Below are 16,275 nucleotides of genomic sequence, written 5' to 3' on the forward strand. Positions count from 1 at the left end.
ATGCCTAAGCACTTCGGGTGAAGATAAGTGTCACACTATTGACAAATAATGTCGCACACTGTAGTTTTTTCTTTTCTTTTTCCCCTTGCCCCACTGCAGCAGAAGTCACCAGAAATAAAAAATGGATTTCTTACCCTATGCTTACTTCCATATGATAGTTTCACAAGCACCTTCTTATAGGAGACTGCATGACTTTTTCCATGCACGCATAGACGACCAACCAACTTGACACTGTACCCGCACCCGGAGTAGAAAGCTAGCCAAGGAAACACAATATAATAGCCTCCCCTTTCTGCTCCATTTTTTTCCATCTACCATCTTCTTTTGCTTTTGTTTTGTATCAGAAAAAAGTTTTTTTTTTTTTTTTTTTTCAAAAAATAGTAGTTTCTCTGACTCGCACCATTTGTTTTGGATGATTGCCTCCATCTGTGAAGTTATCATTCCCATACAAAACTCATGCCCTTCCATTAGAAATATCAAACAAACAAAATGGCATTATTGCTGCCCTCCAAAGTTATGAAGGAACTCACAGTCATCATGATCTGCCAGCTCATGAGTCTCCGTTCAGGTTTATTTGGAGTGGAATAATATCTGTTATAATGGTAATTATCAACCATCACGGTAGAAGATGGCTAGGATTTCTCATCTGATTACTTTTTTATAATATAAAACTTTTATTTGGTAAATAGTTAGGATTTCTCTCATTTCCATTTCTTAAACAGCATTCAACTAGATGCAATTCTGGAAGTTATACCTATATACATATACAGAGAGAAGGAGACAGAGAGGGAGAGAGAGAGTGGATGTAAAGTTGGAAACGATATATCTAGAGAAGATTTGGCTACAGTAGTAGAGACTAAAAGCCAAACATAAAAAAGATAGCTGTGAAACAATAACTATTCAGATGCTTGTTTATATTACTGCAAATTATAATAAAAACAAAAAATAATTAAGATATTATTCCATCATATCACCATTTATATAATATTTATATAATACAGGTAAATTGTGAAAGCAATAAATAACAGCCATTGCATTGGTTATATACTCCCCATCATAACAACATAACATGTTCAACCAAAAAAAAAAAAAAAAAAAAGGCTATCAACTAAATAATTTTTTTTATCTTTTATCTATATATATATATATATATGTATGTATGTATGTATGTATGTATGTATACGTACATACAGACAGACAGATGGATGGATGGAAAAAAGTCTGAGAAAGTTGAAACAGTAACAAGGGCCATCTTACATAATAATGGGCATGTTTACAGATGTTGCTGATGGATGAATGGATGCATGCATAAAGATAGATATGATCCCATGCCAAGGCAGTGTGCATGCATCCATTGATGCATGAAAACGATGCATGCTACCAAAAAACCAAAAAAAAAAAAAAAAAACGATGCATGCGGCAACCCATGAGGGCAAAAAGGGCACCAGAAAGCCAACACCACTTGTTCCTTGTCGGAATAGAGATGCACAGTAGTAACCCTCTCCTGGGGTAGGGTAGGGTTTCTTTCCGTTTCTCCCCACAGCTCCCACTACCCCCCACCTTCTTCACCACCTCCCTTGCTTTGCTCCCTTCTCTAGGGCTCACAACCCCCCCTCTCCCTCCTCTCACCCCCCGCCGCTCCCCTCCCTCCGCCCCCAAAAGATCCCTTCCCAACCCGACCAAAATAGAGTCTTCTAGAGACCCATCAAATACCATGAAACATTCAATGCATCCTTAAAGCCTCCCCCCTCCACTCCCTTTTCCTCATCCATATAAATAAATACAGATCTCTACCCCCTGGATCTCATCGGCTTCTCTTCGAGAGCATATTACCAGGAGCGAGCGAGACGTCGGTCGATGGCGAAGACGAAGCCGGGGAAGAAGGATTTGGATTCCTACACCATCAGAGGCACCAACAAGGTCGTCCGAGGTAATCGCCGATCGACGAAGCCGATCATCCTCACTTTCTCTTCTTTCTTTCTTTCTTTGGATGCAATTGGAATGGAATGAATGGTTGATGGTTCTGGAAATGGCTGGAGAGCAGCGGGGGACTGCGTGCTGATGCGGCCCGCGGACTCTGATAAGCAGCCGTATGTCGCACGGGTGGAGAAGATCGAGGCGGACCACCGTGGGAACGTGCGCGTCCGGGTGCGGTGGTACTACCGGCCGGAGGAGTCGATCGGTGGGCGGCGCCAGTTCCACGGGGCCAAGGAGCTCTTCCTCTCGGACCACTATGACGTGCAGAGCGCCCACACCATCGAGGGCAAGTGCGTCGTCCACTCCTTCAAGAATTATACCAAGCTTGAGAACGTCGGCACCGAGGATTACTTCTGCCGCTTCGAGTACAACGCTGCCACTGGGGGGTTCACTCCCGACCGGGTCGCCGTGTAAGCCCCCACTCACTCTCATTTCCTTTGTTCTCCCTGCATCTCTCGATTCCTGTAGATTTTGTCCTGATACTTAACGTATAGAGTGTCTGTCTGTCTTCTTGGATTGAAGGTACTGCAAGTGTGAGATGCCGTATAACCCGGATGACCTCATGGTCCAGTGTGAGGGATGCAAGGACTGGTAAATCTTCGTGAAATCTCTCATCGCTACTCTGTTCCTCAGTAAATTTATCATCCCGTGACCACTTTTTATTTTTTTTCTTTCTGAAGTTATGGTAGTTATTTTTCTTTGTTCAAGCTAATAAAACGACAGAGTGGATGATATGCATCGCGTCTTGGATTTGGTGTTCTTTTTGGAAATTGTGGGGGATTTTGATTTGTTTGTTTGTCTTTTCATTTCTGTGGCGATTTTAGTTTGTGCGACCAAGAGTTCTGGGTAATGTTAACTGGATAATATTGACAGTTTGAGGTTTCTAATATAAGCATCGATCTTGAGATGTCCATTACCGTTAAACATGTTGTTGATTCACTCAGAATATGTGTTAATTTGGAGGAAATTTTTGATTTCCCTGCGCTTCATATAATATGCTTTTATTGCAGTTTTCAATGTTTAAGGATAAAAAGCTTTGGTGTTGTTGGTAAAGGGATTTGAGTTAATTATTAAAAGGCTTTGGCTTTTTAGTTAACTTCTTCTATTTCAGTGCTTCATCAATTTTAGTTCAAATTAGGAAAAGGATCTTCATGGCATGGCCATGAGCTGCCTACAGAATATCTACTCCTGTGCAGCTGTTACTAGCAGCAATGAAGTGATACCTGAGTTTGGCCCTATGTAATCCATGTATATGTTACCATGCCTTGCCCTTTTTTTTTGTTTTTATATTTTAATCAGCACTTTTGGGAGAGGCAAAATCTGAGTGCTGCTGTATGAAACAAGATCCACTGTTTTGGTGACAAAGAAAACTTTGCATGGTGAGCTGTGGAGTACTGAATTAGCAAGGTTTATTAGAATCCAGTAGTAAAGTCTCATTCTGTCATAAAGTCCCAATTCTTTATGTAGTAAAGGATTGCGGGCTTGGCTACTGTTATTATATGAGTAGTGTTGTACCATTTGGCTTTTAGTTTGGTAGGCTATGCTTGATTTGTTTTGTTTTCCCTGTAGTTGTGAGTAATCGGATAAATACTTAATTTTTATAGTTAGACATCTCAAGCAAGAACACATTTGAAGGGGAAAAAGTTTAACATCTAACTGTGTAGAATTGAGATCTTTGGAGGGCTTGAAGCCATGACATGATTTCATAGTGAAGCTTCCAGTGGTAAGGTTACGCAGTCCAACCTAATGTTCACGCTATACATGGTTTGGCATCCCAAATGAGGCATATGCAAAGGGTTTACGCACACCTAAATGTTGTCAGATGAATGACTTTAATTGAAACTTCTCCCCCACAATGATGCGTGTTTGGGAGGTGCTGGTTGAACTTGATGTATGTAATTGACATGCAATTCACTTAAAGTGTATGTTATGGTTCTCTTGATTTGCTTAGCAAAACTTCGTGCCAAAATCAAACCACTGCTGTGTGTCACAATTAGGGCCAAAGGTAAATTTTTTGAGATTATACATTTGGGCTCTTGTACTTATATTCTCAAAATATTTTTAGCATGCCAGTTACAGTAATGACAAGATGTATTGGGAGAAGAGAGAGAAGGATCGTATGACAATTGGAGTTAGGTGAGAGGGAGGGAGTTTAATATGCATACAAATAGGCCAAAAGAATGTCATGAGTTTCTGGCTCAAAGAAAATGTGCTTAGTTGCTAATCTGGATTTGGTTTATTTTAGGACTGCATTGATTAATCAGGTAATTTAATGCTTATTTTAAATTGTAACTGAAATGCGCAAAAAGTTAAAATAAATATTAATATACTTGAAAGTAAATATTAATATACTTGAAAGCAAAATAGATCTTGAGTTAATCGGGAGGAGAGATTACGCTGGCCCATACTTTTGCACTCTTAATCTGGGATTAAACTAGAGATCAATGCTAGAGAACTAGAAACACATGCATTTAAATCTTTTAATATTGACTACTTAGTGTAGTTGATAAATGATTTGAATTGTTAATCCCTAGATGTTTGACAATCTTATATGGCCAAGCTTTTCTTGACTTTCCAATGGTGGATGACATAAGTTGACTGTTTTAATTTTGCATTGTGTAGAATCAGATGATTGATGATAAATTTATGCTTGAATTGGCCTATTCGAGCTGATTCATGTGTTGGTCAGGTTGAATTGGAAACCTTGCATTTCATTCAGTTCTGCTTAGGACCAAAATCCAAATTGTCATAAGTTAGCTTGAATGATGCAATTCAAATGGATCTTCCAACTGCAAACATATGGAAGTTGCAGTGAGAGGGAGATAGAAAATTTATTAGCCACTTGAGGGAGCATCATGACCCAGACATCAACTTCATGGAACATCATTATTGGCTCATCCATATGATCAGTTGACCGCATGCAAGCATGTATACATACGTGTGTTATGCATATATATCAATATATGATGAACCGGAGAAAGGTACTTTTTTTTTGGTGGTACAACATACTTACCACTTCCATGCTTCACCACAGCATTATCTCAAGGCAAATTAAATTATATGAAGAAGCAAAACGAGTGGCTTCATCTCCCCTTACCTTTCTCCCTCACCACCCTTCTCTCTTCCTGCTGTAATTACACATTGTTTTATCCGCTCAGCGTCTCCTCTCATTCATGCAACTAGGATTATAAAGAAACAAAAACTTATTCTGTTGTTATCGCAGTGTATTTGCCTTAGTTGGGATTCATGAATGCAGATGATCATGTTTTTGTGGTAAAGCTCAAACTGATATATATTTTGTGAAATGAATAGAAGAGTTATTTAAGTTGGTTTTTGGCTGTTACATCTAGTGGGCTGACACTTTCATGTCTCCCATATATAGTTGCTTTGATTGGTAACCAATTCATGTGATTCATATGGTTAATGTTTAGGTAGGATTAGCCAGTTTCTCTAGAAATCATACCTTCATGTGCATTATATATGCCTTAGATATGTTTACAAAGCACCGATCAAGAAAGACTACCAAACAAAGCAACATGTAATTCAATAATTGGAGTTTTCATGTACATTAATGGACAAGTGAAACAACTCCTGCAAATCACCAACCTTGTCTACAGACTGCATACGAAGAGCATGGTGAGAAATCAGATTCTAAAAGGGTAAGGGCTATAGTTAGTGCTTCCATGGACATATGCAGCTTTGTGTTAAATGCGACTGAATCACCTATAAAGAGAAGAGTGAATGAAATAAAAATGACAAGTTCATATATTTTTCTCCTAATATATTCATACACTGCTATGAAATTTTGAGCAATTTGCGGTGCCAACTAATGTAGTTAATAAAAACCCTTTTATATCCTTCTAACTCATTACCATTTCATTCATTAATCTTAAAAGTTAATTATCCAATGAATTGCATAATTCAATTTGTAACTATCATAGAATGCTATCTTCTTTGGCTGTATCTTGCAAAATTTGTCATGAACTGCCTTTTAGTGCATCCCAAGCATTTTAAGCAAGTGAGGTGTCTAACTTTATTACCTGATATGCTTTTGACTGTGAATTTCTGCATCAAATTTTCTATCATCTCCTTATAGTTAATTGGTTTGGATTGTTGTTCAAATATTACATTCAAGCATTTATGAACCGAGGTATTCTTACATTTGATGAAACTTATGCATCCAAGAAATTATTGTTTTTTTAGTCTACAACATTGAAGATTGAGTTTGCCTTTAGCCTTTTAGGCATAGATTCTGGAATTGCACTTCAATTATGCTTGATGATCATATTAAATTCTCAATAATCTGAAAATAAATTAACAGTGAATGCACATATATGTTCTTTTTTTAACTCTTAGTAGAGGTGCAAGATAGCCACAGTCGATCAAAGTTCAACTTAAACTTGCAGTCAGTTCTCATCTAGAAAAAAAGTAAGGTTTGGTTTGAATCAGATTGGGTCCACGTTGAGTCTATATTCATGATTTACATTAAATATTTTGTGAGTCGAGTCTGCTTGTTCTTGACCTAAACTTTATGCAATCTAGAATAGAAAGATAAGAATCAAAACAAACTTTAGAGTTTTGGTGGGTTTTATTTCTAGGTCCCCTGCACCTCGTGCTTGTGCATTTCTCATGCAAGGGAGATACAAAATATAAAAGGAATATTTTTTTTCCTGAGGTTATTAAGATTACTTGCTTTATGTTTTGGGTAGGACGGAATTTATATATAATCTAAAAGTGGAAACAATCAATTTAGAAACAATTAATAAGGAGCATAAATCACTTAATTAGTGAAAATTAATATGTTGTCCTGATCTTGAAGTTATTAGCTCAAATAGTTTTAAACAAGTGAATTGCTCATCTTCTTTTACTTGGTATTCGATGGGAGGGTACCCTTTTGTTATGTGCAATGATCTAAGTACATATTTTTAAAATGTATTTTACATTTGAATATATTGTTTCAGGTGACACAATTATTGCATGTTTTAATTTATATAGTTCAAATATCAGAACTTAACATCACACTTGACGTTGATATTACGATGATCTAACTTATGATATGGTGCATTGCTACCTGTTTATCTTGTTCCATGGTAAATGACATTCTTGACGTCATATTCAGAATCCAACCGAGTCTGTCATATAATTTTTTCATGTACCATTTTCTTCACCATGCCTTGGTGCAACAGTAACATTGCTCCATTATGACCTGGGGGTCATGGTTTGAAACACAAAAATAGCCTCTCTGTGTAGAGATAAAGCTGTATACATCTAACCCTCCCCAGATCTTGTAGCCCTATAACCATTATCTTCACCATATTTTTGAATTAGTTTCTGGATCATGCCTTTTCGAATGCTGTTTAATGTGCATGTACTGTTGTCACCATCACAAAAGTAAAAGGCTAATATGGAAAAATATGGAGAAAATTATTATAACGTTTATAAGACTTCTGTTTCCCCGTGCATGTTGTACCCTATGATTACTTAGTGGATGAAGGTTTTTTGGAGAGAAGATCTCTCTCTTTTCTAATCAACTCTGGACCTTATCGATCACCCTATTTCCTTCTCTTTCTTAATTCTGATATAAACATTAAGTAATTCTTTATGCTAGTGTGCTGTTTTGTATTTTCTTCATCATGTGAGGATTCTTGGTTGAGAAGTAGTCAAAAGAGTTGGATATGGTAGGAATGTAGTTTCAAAAGCTAGTCACAGTGAATTTAATGAAGAATATTTTTTGCACTGGTGACTAATTGAATATTAGACAAATGGAAATTTGATTTTGAGTAGCTAATCATTGCAGTCTGATGGTCAAAGATGCCAGAGTTAATATGCTTAATGAAGATTTATCAAATGATGATGGTATCATTTGAAGAGCTCCAGACTCGGAGAATGATTCAGCTTTTGGTTATTTGTGACCTGTGTGAAATATCGAGTTCTTGACTATATAATGTAGATTATAAACCCTTTTGTAGCTACACAAAAAGCTGCCACTAAAATTCTATTTGTTTGGCATTCCAGCTATTAGTGGCAACATTTAGCAGGAGCTGTTAGAAAGTTGTCGCTATAAACATCTTTAGCGCAACTATGCTATTGGCTACCACTGAAAGCTGATGGTAATATTTAGTGATGTCCAGGGAACAGCCTCCCTTGCATCAAATTTTTGTAGCTACTGCTAAAAATTAGTCCCTAATTTTTGTACGGTAAAAAAAAAATCTATCATTGGTCCATTTAGATGATCAATAGCATAGGATGGTTAAATGTCTACTTTATTTGGGTATGAGATAGCAAAGGAGGGACACGAAGAGATATGAGACCATAAGAAGAGTAAAAGTGAGATAGAACACATGCCAAGGTTTAGAAAGTTAACATGCTCCATGATAGCCTGATATTCCGTGTTGTGCTTTAGATAATGAAAATTACCAAAAATAAACATTTAAATAGTAGGTCTACAGCTTTATGGTTAGGAACATACTTGATGCAAAAAAGGGGGGAAACAGTCACCTATTTCAGTTGTGCGCAAGGTTATTGCTATTGTTGAGATAAAGTACATTTCCTCGGTCCTTCCACATACTAAATGGAAGTTCATTCGAACAAAACCTCCAACTTACAATAGAACAAGTGATACCATAATCTGTTTCCTCAGGTTTGATTTCTTTCTTTTTATTTTGGTTTAAAAAAAACATGACCAGGCTTAACTGCTAATGTTACACATACATCAGCTATTCAATGATAGATGTCGACTTTATTTTACCTTGAATTCCAAAAAAATCGCAGAGCCTTTCAATTTGTGTTTCATGAACTCATAAACCCTTGGTAAGAAGATTTGCCATTATGAATCATTAGTTTTGTTCTGTTCATATTTCCAGGGGCTTAGTGTACTTCTCGGTCAATCAATTGTTCCATTTGCTGCTTGACACTTTTAGTTGATGTATCATGTCAAAGGCCATTTCAATCCTTTGAATTGTAGTGCTTTTGTTGTGCTTGCTATTGTGGAAGCTCTCGGTCAGTATGCTATTTCATTTTTTTTTTCACTTTATATTATGTTATAATGAATACTAACTTTTATTTTCTAAAGTTAGATCTTTTTTTTGCATTAATTTTTTAAAAATTGTTAAATTTATTTCATTCATTATTTTCAAAAGCCCAACCGTTCAGTCGATAAACTAGAGATTAGCGTTAACTATTTCACTATTCTTCTTTTTTATGGTATCATTGTATTCAGATATTCATTTGATGTATGTTATGTGCATTCTTTTGAGGGCAGGTTTCATCCGTCATGTATGGGCATGACTATCGAGCAAGCTAAAAAATTAGACCACTTTTTATGTTCAGATTGTTCCACCGATGATGATGCCAAGAGATCTTTGAATGCTTTTCCTGTCTCACCACCTTCTGAGCCTAAGGTGAGAGTAATGCTGTTGTCTTTCCCTAGTATATATTAAGCGCTTTATAATCTTTTTAGAGTTAAATCTATCTATAAAGATGACTCTTCCTTCAAGTTTTTTTGTGTAACACAAAACACATACGTATATTTGTACTTGTGTAAATATGCATATTTCCTGGCATATATTTTTGTATGCTGCGATAACACGGTTTCGGGAAAACAAAGTATTGAACCGTGTTTGATAGCCTTGAGCGGCGATTCAATTCTGAAGTGGCTGACAGAAGAAAAGCTAGTTGGTGGTCCTAAGATGCATGGATCATACAGAGAAACTCATTTTTCATCACAATCTACAATGCCCTAAGTGCCTACAACTAGTATCTATATGGCTAGGAGCCTTGCTAGTTCTTACCTATGCATCAAGTGATACTAAATGAATAAATTTCAAGGAATAGAATGAATAACTTAATTCAAAGCTGTTCAGAATTATCCAAACAGCTTGAATTTTGATCATGAATTTAAGATATTTTAGGCTATGTAAAATGCAACAGATGGTGTAAACCATCAACTTAAATGACCCATCATGCATTTTCACAACTAAAGCTTTATATATGCGCATGCATGGGAGCATGTATAAGTCCATGTTAAATCCCTCGAGTAAAATCTTGCTGGTGTGTCATACTGCCTGGTTAAAGTAGTACTGTTTTCTTTCCTTAAATAAACTTCAATCAGCCTTCCATCAACTACTCTAAGCTGTGGAGCTATTGGCTTCAGTGTGAAACTCAGGTTACTTGTTTTATGCTGTAATGTTCTTCTTCTTCAAGCAAGTTCCAGATCTCCTTTGATTTAATGACACGTTAAACACTTAACCGGTTATGTTGGATTCTGAACTCGCAAAGTCTCTGTCCAGTTCTAGTCAGTCTATTGTAACTGGAGAATATAGACTACTTTGAAAAATAGTAATAGATTCTTGATATTGTTAGCCATATCTATTGGCTGTCTCGTTCAATTTTTCTTGATGTTCATACTGTTTGCAATTTGTAGGTCGAATCTAAAAGGCGAAAGAGGTAATTGTTGATACTGAAGGTAGTCACAGATAAGCGAGCATTTTCTGGTGAGGTTGCTCTTCCATTATTGTTGGTCATGTAGAACTGTACAGTGCAGAGATCTGACTGCTTGCACAAACTGGAGTCACCTTTTCTTTTCTATTCTTCTATCATGCTTGGTAATGAGTCTGTGGGAAGCTTCATTGGGATAATTTAGTGCCTCCTTGTGTGTATGATTTGTGCAAAATCTTGTTTTATTTTCATGGGCACTATTTTGTAGAAAACGCCAGAGGCGAATATGTTACCGATACTCCATGATGTGCGTATGAAAGGACTTCTCTCTATATTTAATTGTTTGACCATATGTAAAGTTAAGAGGACTTGCCCTATGATTGCAAATAAAATATGCTAGGATGCTCCCACCTGCCACAAGAAAATGCATGCTAGAGCATTGGAAGCTGCTGGTAATTGTTGTCATTGGTGGGGGTGCAATCAAGCCGAGTTGAATCGACTAGCTAGAGGTTCGAGCTTGGCTCGGATCAATTGAGTTTTAATATTTATGTTTAGACTCGATAAATAAATTAAAAAAAAAGGTGATACTTAAGATCAATTCAATTCGGCTCGAATATTAATTGAGCATACTCAAGCTCGAATTCGGGACTGGGCCATATTTTTTTCAAAAGTATGGTTAAAGTAAAATAAAACACCATATTATATTTTAAAAATTAAATTAATAATATATAGTATAAATAGAATATTATATTATATATATAGTATTTTGCTATTCGCGTTTGATTTCAAAAATTGTTGAGCTACTCAAGCTCTCAGAGCGAGCTTGACCCAAGTCAAGCCTGAGCAGCCTGTGCCTACTTGCGCCCCAAGACGTTGGGTGGTGTTAGTTACTAACCTTTTGACGTAAAATGTGATTTAGGGTTTTTGTTTATTAGAAAAATGCATCGTTAGTCAAAAACTTTTTCTTATCTCAATTTGCAAGAACAGGTAAAGGCCATCTCATTGCAATCATCCATCGTTATGTTTCTGTCTTGGTGGGACAGATGAGTGGGTGTGTAAGATGGTGCAAAAAATTTTTGGTTTCAAACCCAATCTGCCAACAGATCTAGAAGATCTTTAGCATTGAATCATCCTGTTAATGAACTACTGTATCATCAGCGGTCCAATCAGGGCTAGCGTGAGTAGCATTTAAGTTACTTTGTCAGTGGAGAAGGCTGTCCAAAAAATGGGCCATACGGAGAGAAAAATGGATGCAAGGAAACCTAATTTCCTAGGATTTATCTATCCAGGAGAAGGCAAATAGATCATATTCCCAACTCCCCTGGATCATTAGATTATTACAGCATCAACCGAAGAAATGATATATATGGAAATAGACATCTATTAGTTCTCAGGAGAATTCAATATATTACAAGAATGCATCCCAGATTTCATTTGTCAAAGAAACTTGCTTGGTTTCTTGCCTCTTAGGCAAAAGGGCAGGGGTTCAGTTTCAAGGAGCAAACTCCTGGTTCTGCAAGCTCCATCTCGGTCTACCCACTCCAATCCAAGTGGAATAGGATGGGTACAAGTAATGAATGAGATTAGAACCCCTCCTAATCTATTTAGAAAATAAAAAAAAAAAAGCAAGTATCAACCACCTGATACTAATTATTACTACCTTCTGCCTAGGTTTCCTGGGACTACTAACTTTGGAAGCTAAGAAGAGCTGCTAATGGGTCTGAAAAATGGACTGGGTCTCCAAAAAGAATATAGCAGTAACAATTCTAAGGTCACAACTACCCTACCTCTGGTGACTTTGCCAACTGAAACAGTATGCAATAACAAAAATAATGTTACATAAAGATTTTTTTATCTGCCTTCTCAATGCCTCTAGAGAAGGCAAACATGTCGACAAAGCCCAAGTCCAGGACCTATGTGTAGAATATGGGGGCCATATAGACTTTCTTCATATAGAAAAGCCTGATTCATCAACTTCATACATCTGTAGAAGTTCTTATCAAGCTAGTCTTTTAGAACTTAAACTCTGCTGCTACTTCAATTTTGACTGCGAGGACAACATTAGCATATAGGGCCCATTTTCTGTACAACTAATCAAATGAATGCGACTTTGGTTTAAACTCTAAATCACCCAGATCCATGTATGACGACAAATTCAACCCTTGGTATCACAAAGTTAAGCCTGGACTCTCTAATTAGATTCTGTTCTCTTCATCTCTTTGTCCAAAACATCATTTTTTTGCCTTGGAGAATCGAAGGCACCTGTACTTCTCACCGCTGACAGTTATCTCAAGAGCACCATCTTGGTTGTCCTGATTTGATGCGGTGCCCATGAGAACACTCTTCTCTTTCTCTAGATTTTCCCTCTCCATCTTCAGCCTTGCCTCTTGACGGGCAATTTCTGCCTGTAAAACAGTTGTACACATGGATTCAGGTACTTTTATTTACAATATGTGATTGTTGTACAGGGGAGCATTATCTTGGCCTTATTCCAAAATGCAACAAAATCCAAAGCTACACAATATATATATCTATATATGCTAACTATGCATCTAACATGATCATTGGTTCTTCCTTCAGTCATTGATGTCCTTATCACAAATAAGATGCATGCAAGTTCTAATGTAAATGCAGAAAAGTTGTAGTTTATTAACTCTAATAATTGCAAAGATTGCTCAGATATCTTTGACCAGCTCATTGTCCAAGTAGTAGATAAGATTCTTGTACATCCAAGCTGCATGTACAGGTGCTTGGGCAACTACTATGTGACCCAATTGCATATATGGGGCCACCAAAGCCTTACTCCAGGCAGCTAGGAGCCCCCATATGCTTATGTGGCCATATCTACCATCTTTCAGAGCAGTGATTAACATAGAGTTAGTATTAGCAACATACAAAACAATTAAGGAACCACCTAACACAAGTCCCAGTGTTGCAGATTTAATGGATATTTTGATCAAAGCTTTTTCTCTTTTTTCTTTTCCAAAATGCTAAGAGATGACATTAAAGATGAAGGAAAATTTATAAAAGTTAAAAGAATAAGGGACATGTTTTCTTTTTAATAGAATGTTAGCTAGAAAGAAGACTGGCAAACAGAAGGAAGAAAAGAAAGAAGCAAAAGTACAGAATATAAAATTTAGAGAGCTATCCTTATCTATGTCATTCTGTAAATAAAGAAAGTCGCCTCCAAAGACCTGAACATGGCATTGCCTATGATATCATCTTAGCCTCTTCTAATTTCACTGCTTTCTTCTAACAAAACGCTTCCTTTATTTCCATGCTCTACATCAAATTGCATACGACATTTAAACTCCAACTTTTTTGTGCATGTGTATGGCAACCATGGTTATTCCATGTTAAAAACCAAGATACTATATCTTCAATGCATTTAATGTATCCATTAACAAGTGATGAGAGGAACAGAAAACACTGAAAGCAGCATTTTTCAGGAAAAGCTATAGTGGCAATGTAGAGTAGTCACCTTGTGTTTCATGTTCTAACAAAGAAGCTTCCTAACTATTTCTTGAAGCTCTTGATTCTTCTATCAAACACATAAACGTTCCTTAATATTGTTGGATAGGTAATAAGAGCAATATCCACAATCTTAGGCTTATTTGATCCAGCAATGAGTCATTCTATCCAATATGACAGCATGATGTAGCTCAGCAAAGGACCATCACTGTACTACTTGGCATTCACAATACGACAACAATAAAACGAGCAATCAAGAAGGCCTCTTGATTGATGATCAACCCACTTCTTCAAGATCTAAAACTGATTTGTGTCATCTAAAGTTAATTTTAGGAGATAGCCCATCTAACATTAGTATAAGAAGTATATAATATTGCATATTCTGGTATTTTGGAGACTGAGATTGTCGTTACATACTGATATTGTGTTTAACTTAGTCTTGTTGACACAACAGGCATCTAGTTTCAATATAAAGGTAATTGAATAAGGCTTCCTAATTATGGCAATGCCTGAAACGGTAAAGACAGTACCCTTTTCTAGGTAAAGACACATCTTTTCAGAATTGTATTTTAATCATTTCACATGTAAGCATGTAAAATTTCAAATTTTGTGAGTAATCTAGATATCGGTGGTGGTATGACAGACGTTCACAGCATGGCAGAGAAAGCTCAACACAAGAGTGAAAAGAAGAAAAAACAACCTGCCAATGAAGTGGAGATGCGCTTCTATGATGCTATGCAACCAATGTACACCTTGGTGATTCATCTCTGGCAAGCGCAACGTATGTGGTTGATTGAAGAAAAATGAATGCTACGAATATAAGTTTTGGGCAGTAGAAAGAGTCTAAGGAAATAAAGATTGGTATAGTATAATTGAGAATATTGAGATGAATATGTGTTAAAAGAAGAAAGAATAGAATGCTGAACAAGAATGGTACCAATCAAGCACCAAGTGACAGACAACTAATTGAGATGGTATGGTAGTGACTTGTCAAATGATGCTTTAAGGAAGCCTGGTCAGAAAGGTGCGTAAGTATACAAAAAAGAATATTACAAAATGGGGAAACCCTAGAAACATGGACGGAAGTAGAACGAAAGTATTTAAAAGCTTGAAGTGGCATCAGATGTTGCTCTTGATAGGAAACACTGGACACTGAGATCTAAGAAAGCCGACCTGGAATACTGGGAGAATTCTTGAAAATTACAATACATGCTTTACTAATATTCAATGTATTCCAAAAGGATAGGTGAATTAAACTTATGAGATCCTTCTCCTGTATGGCCATATACATAGTGATCCTTCCTTGCTAAATAAGTTTAGATTTTTTTTTAAAAAAAGAAAAACAGTAAAACTTTATACCGGAATTAAAACTCATGATTAAGGTTGCAAAATTTAGATCTCCTTGAACCCTCATACATGATAAAATACTTCCTAGTAAACAGTTGAGAAAGCAATATTACCCACAAAGTTTGGTAATTATTTTCTAGTTAACCAATCCTAACAGGATAGCACTACTATAACATGATCAAGTAATCAAACATTTGTATTATCTCCTCGAAATAAAAAACTTATCTTTTTAGCTTTTGTTTCTCCTTACCTCACGGCGAGAGAGCTCAGCCTTCCACGCGGCCTCGCGCTCGGCGACCTCCCGCTCCCTTTCCTCGATGTAGCTCTGCATCTCCCTCTCCTTCATGATCCGATCCTGGATGTCCGCCTGCAGAGCCTCCGTCAGCTCCTTCACGAACTTATCCACCACCGCCTTGATCCTAATCGACATGCCTCCGTTCCACGAGTCCCGCCGGCTGGATCCGACAGCTAAGACCTAAGACTTCGATCCCTCCTCCTCCTCCTCTCCTTAAGCCTCTAATTTTCGCCGGATTTCTGGGTTCTCCGGCGAGAATCGACGGAAAACGCCATGTTTTCCGGCTAGGGTTTTGAGCCGCGGGAGAGGCCAAGGGCGGAAGTTGTTACGATGGAGGACGTTGGGGGAAGCGAGGGAAGTCGGGCAGTGGATTGTATGGGAGGGAAAGAATCCGAGACTTTCTTCCGGAATTGTCCTACGATTTCGGCGAGATTTTCAAAAAATGCCCTTCCTTGCGAGGCAGCTCACGAATCTTTTGTCGCTTTGATGGAGTGCACGAATCTCAAACATCATCATGCATTGGAGCTCGAGGATATTTATACTAAAAAAAAAAAACTGGATCATTTTTTTTACCAAAAATGCATGCCTAAACTAACCCACACATTCGATACACATCTCTCCAATCTTGAGTACCACGTGGAAGGAGGGAGGAGTTCACAAACTCGAACAGAGAAAGGAACGAGATTTGGACCTTGAAATCAATGGATTAGTCAATATACAGTATCTTATTCAAATAAAACCTCGATGTA

At 37.2% G+C, this 16,275-nt stretch overlaps 2 protein-coding genes across 3 annotated transcripts; one reads left to right on the forward strand and one right to left on the reverse strand.

The window, feature by feature from the left end:
- The first annotated feature begins 1,498 nt into the window (after positions 1–1,498).
- LOC103711576 (chromatin remodeling protein EBS-like) lies at positions 1,499–10,754 on the forward strand. 2 transcript variants are annotated; one of them, XR_604783.4, is made up of 6 exons: positions 1,499–1,930; positions 2,045–2,387; positions 2,500–2,568; positions 8,841–8,976; positions 9,239–9,377; positions 10,400–10,754. XR_604783.4 is itself a non-coding variant. In XM_008797785.4 (5 exons), exons 1-5 carry the CDS (start codon positions 1,858–1,860, stop codon positions 10,424–10,426), a joined length of 651 nt encoding a protein of 216 aa, XP_008796007.2. In that variant the 5' UTR covers positions 1,503–1,857; the 3' UTR covers positions 10,427–10,754. The 2 variants fall into 2 exon arrangements, 1 of the variants encoding a protein (XP_008796007.2); XM_008797785.4 differs by lacking the exon at positions 8,841–8,976 and having other exon boundaries at positions 1,503–1,930.
- Positions 10,755–11,958: 1,204 nt separating this feature from the next.
- On the reverse strand, positions 11,959–15,884 carry LOC103711585. The gene is made up of 2 exons (XM_008797799.4): positions 15,482–15,884; positions 11,959–12,818 (listed from the first exon to the last, which is right to left on the reverse strand). The coding sequence occupies exons 1-2, from the start codon at positions 15,659–15,661 to the stop codon at positions 12,645–12,647; spliced, it is 354 nt and encodes a 117-aa protein (XP_008796021.1). The 5' UTR covers positions 15,662–15,884; the 3' UTR covers positions 11,959–12,644.
- Positions 15,885–16,275: the final 391 nt, after the last annotated feature.

The sequence above is a fragment of the Phoenix dactylifera genome, unplaced genomic scaffold (genome assembly GCF_009389715.1).
Source record: "Phoenix dactylifera cultivar Barhee BC4 unplaced genomic scaffold, palm_55x_up_171113_PBpolish2nd_filt_p 000046F, whole genome shotgun sequence".
NCBI lineage: Eukaryota > Viridiplantae > Streptophyta > Magnoliopsida > Arecales > Arecaceae > Phoenix > Phoenix dactylifera.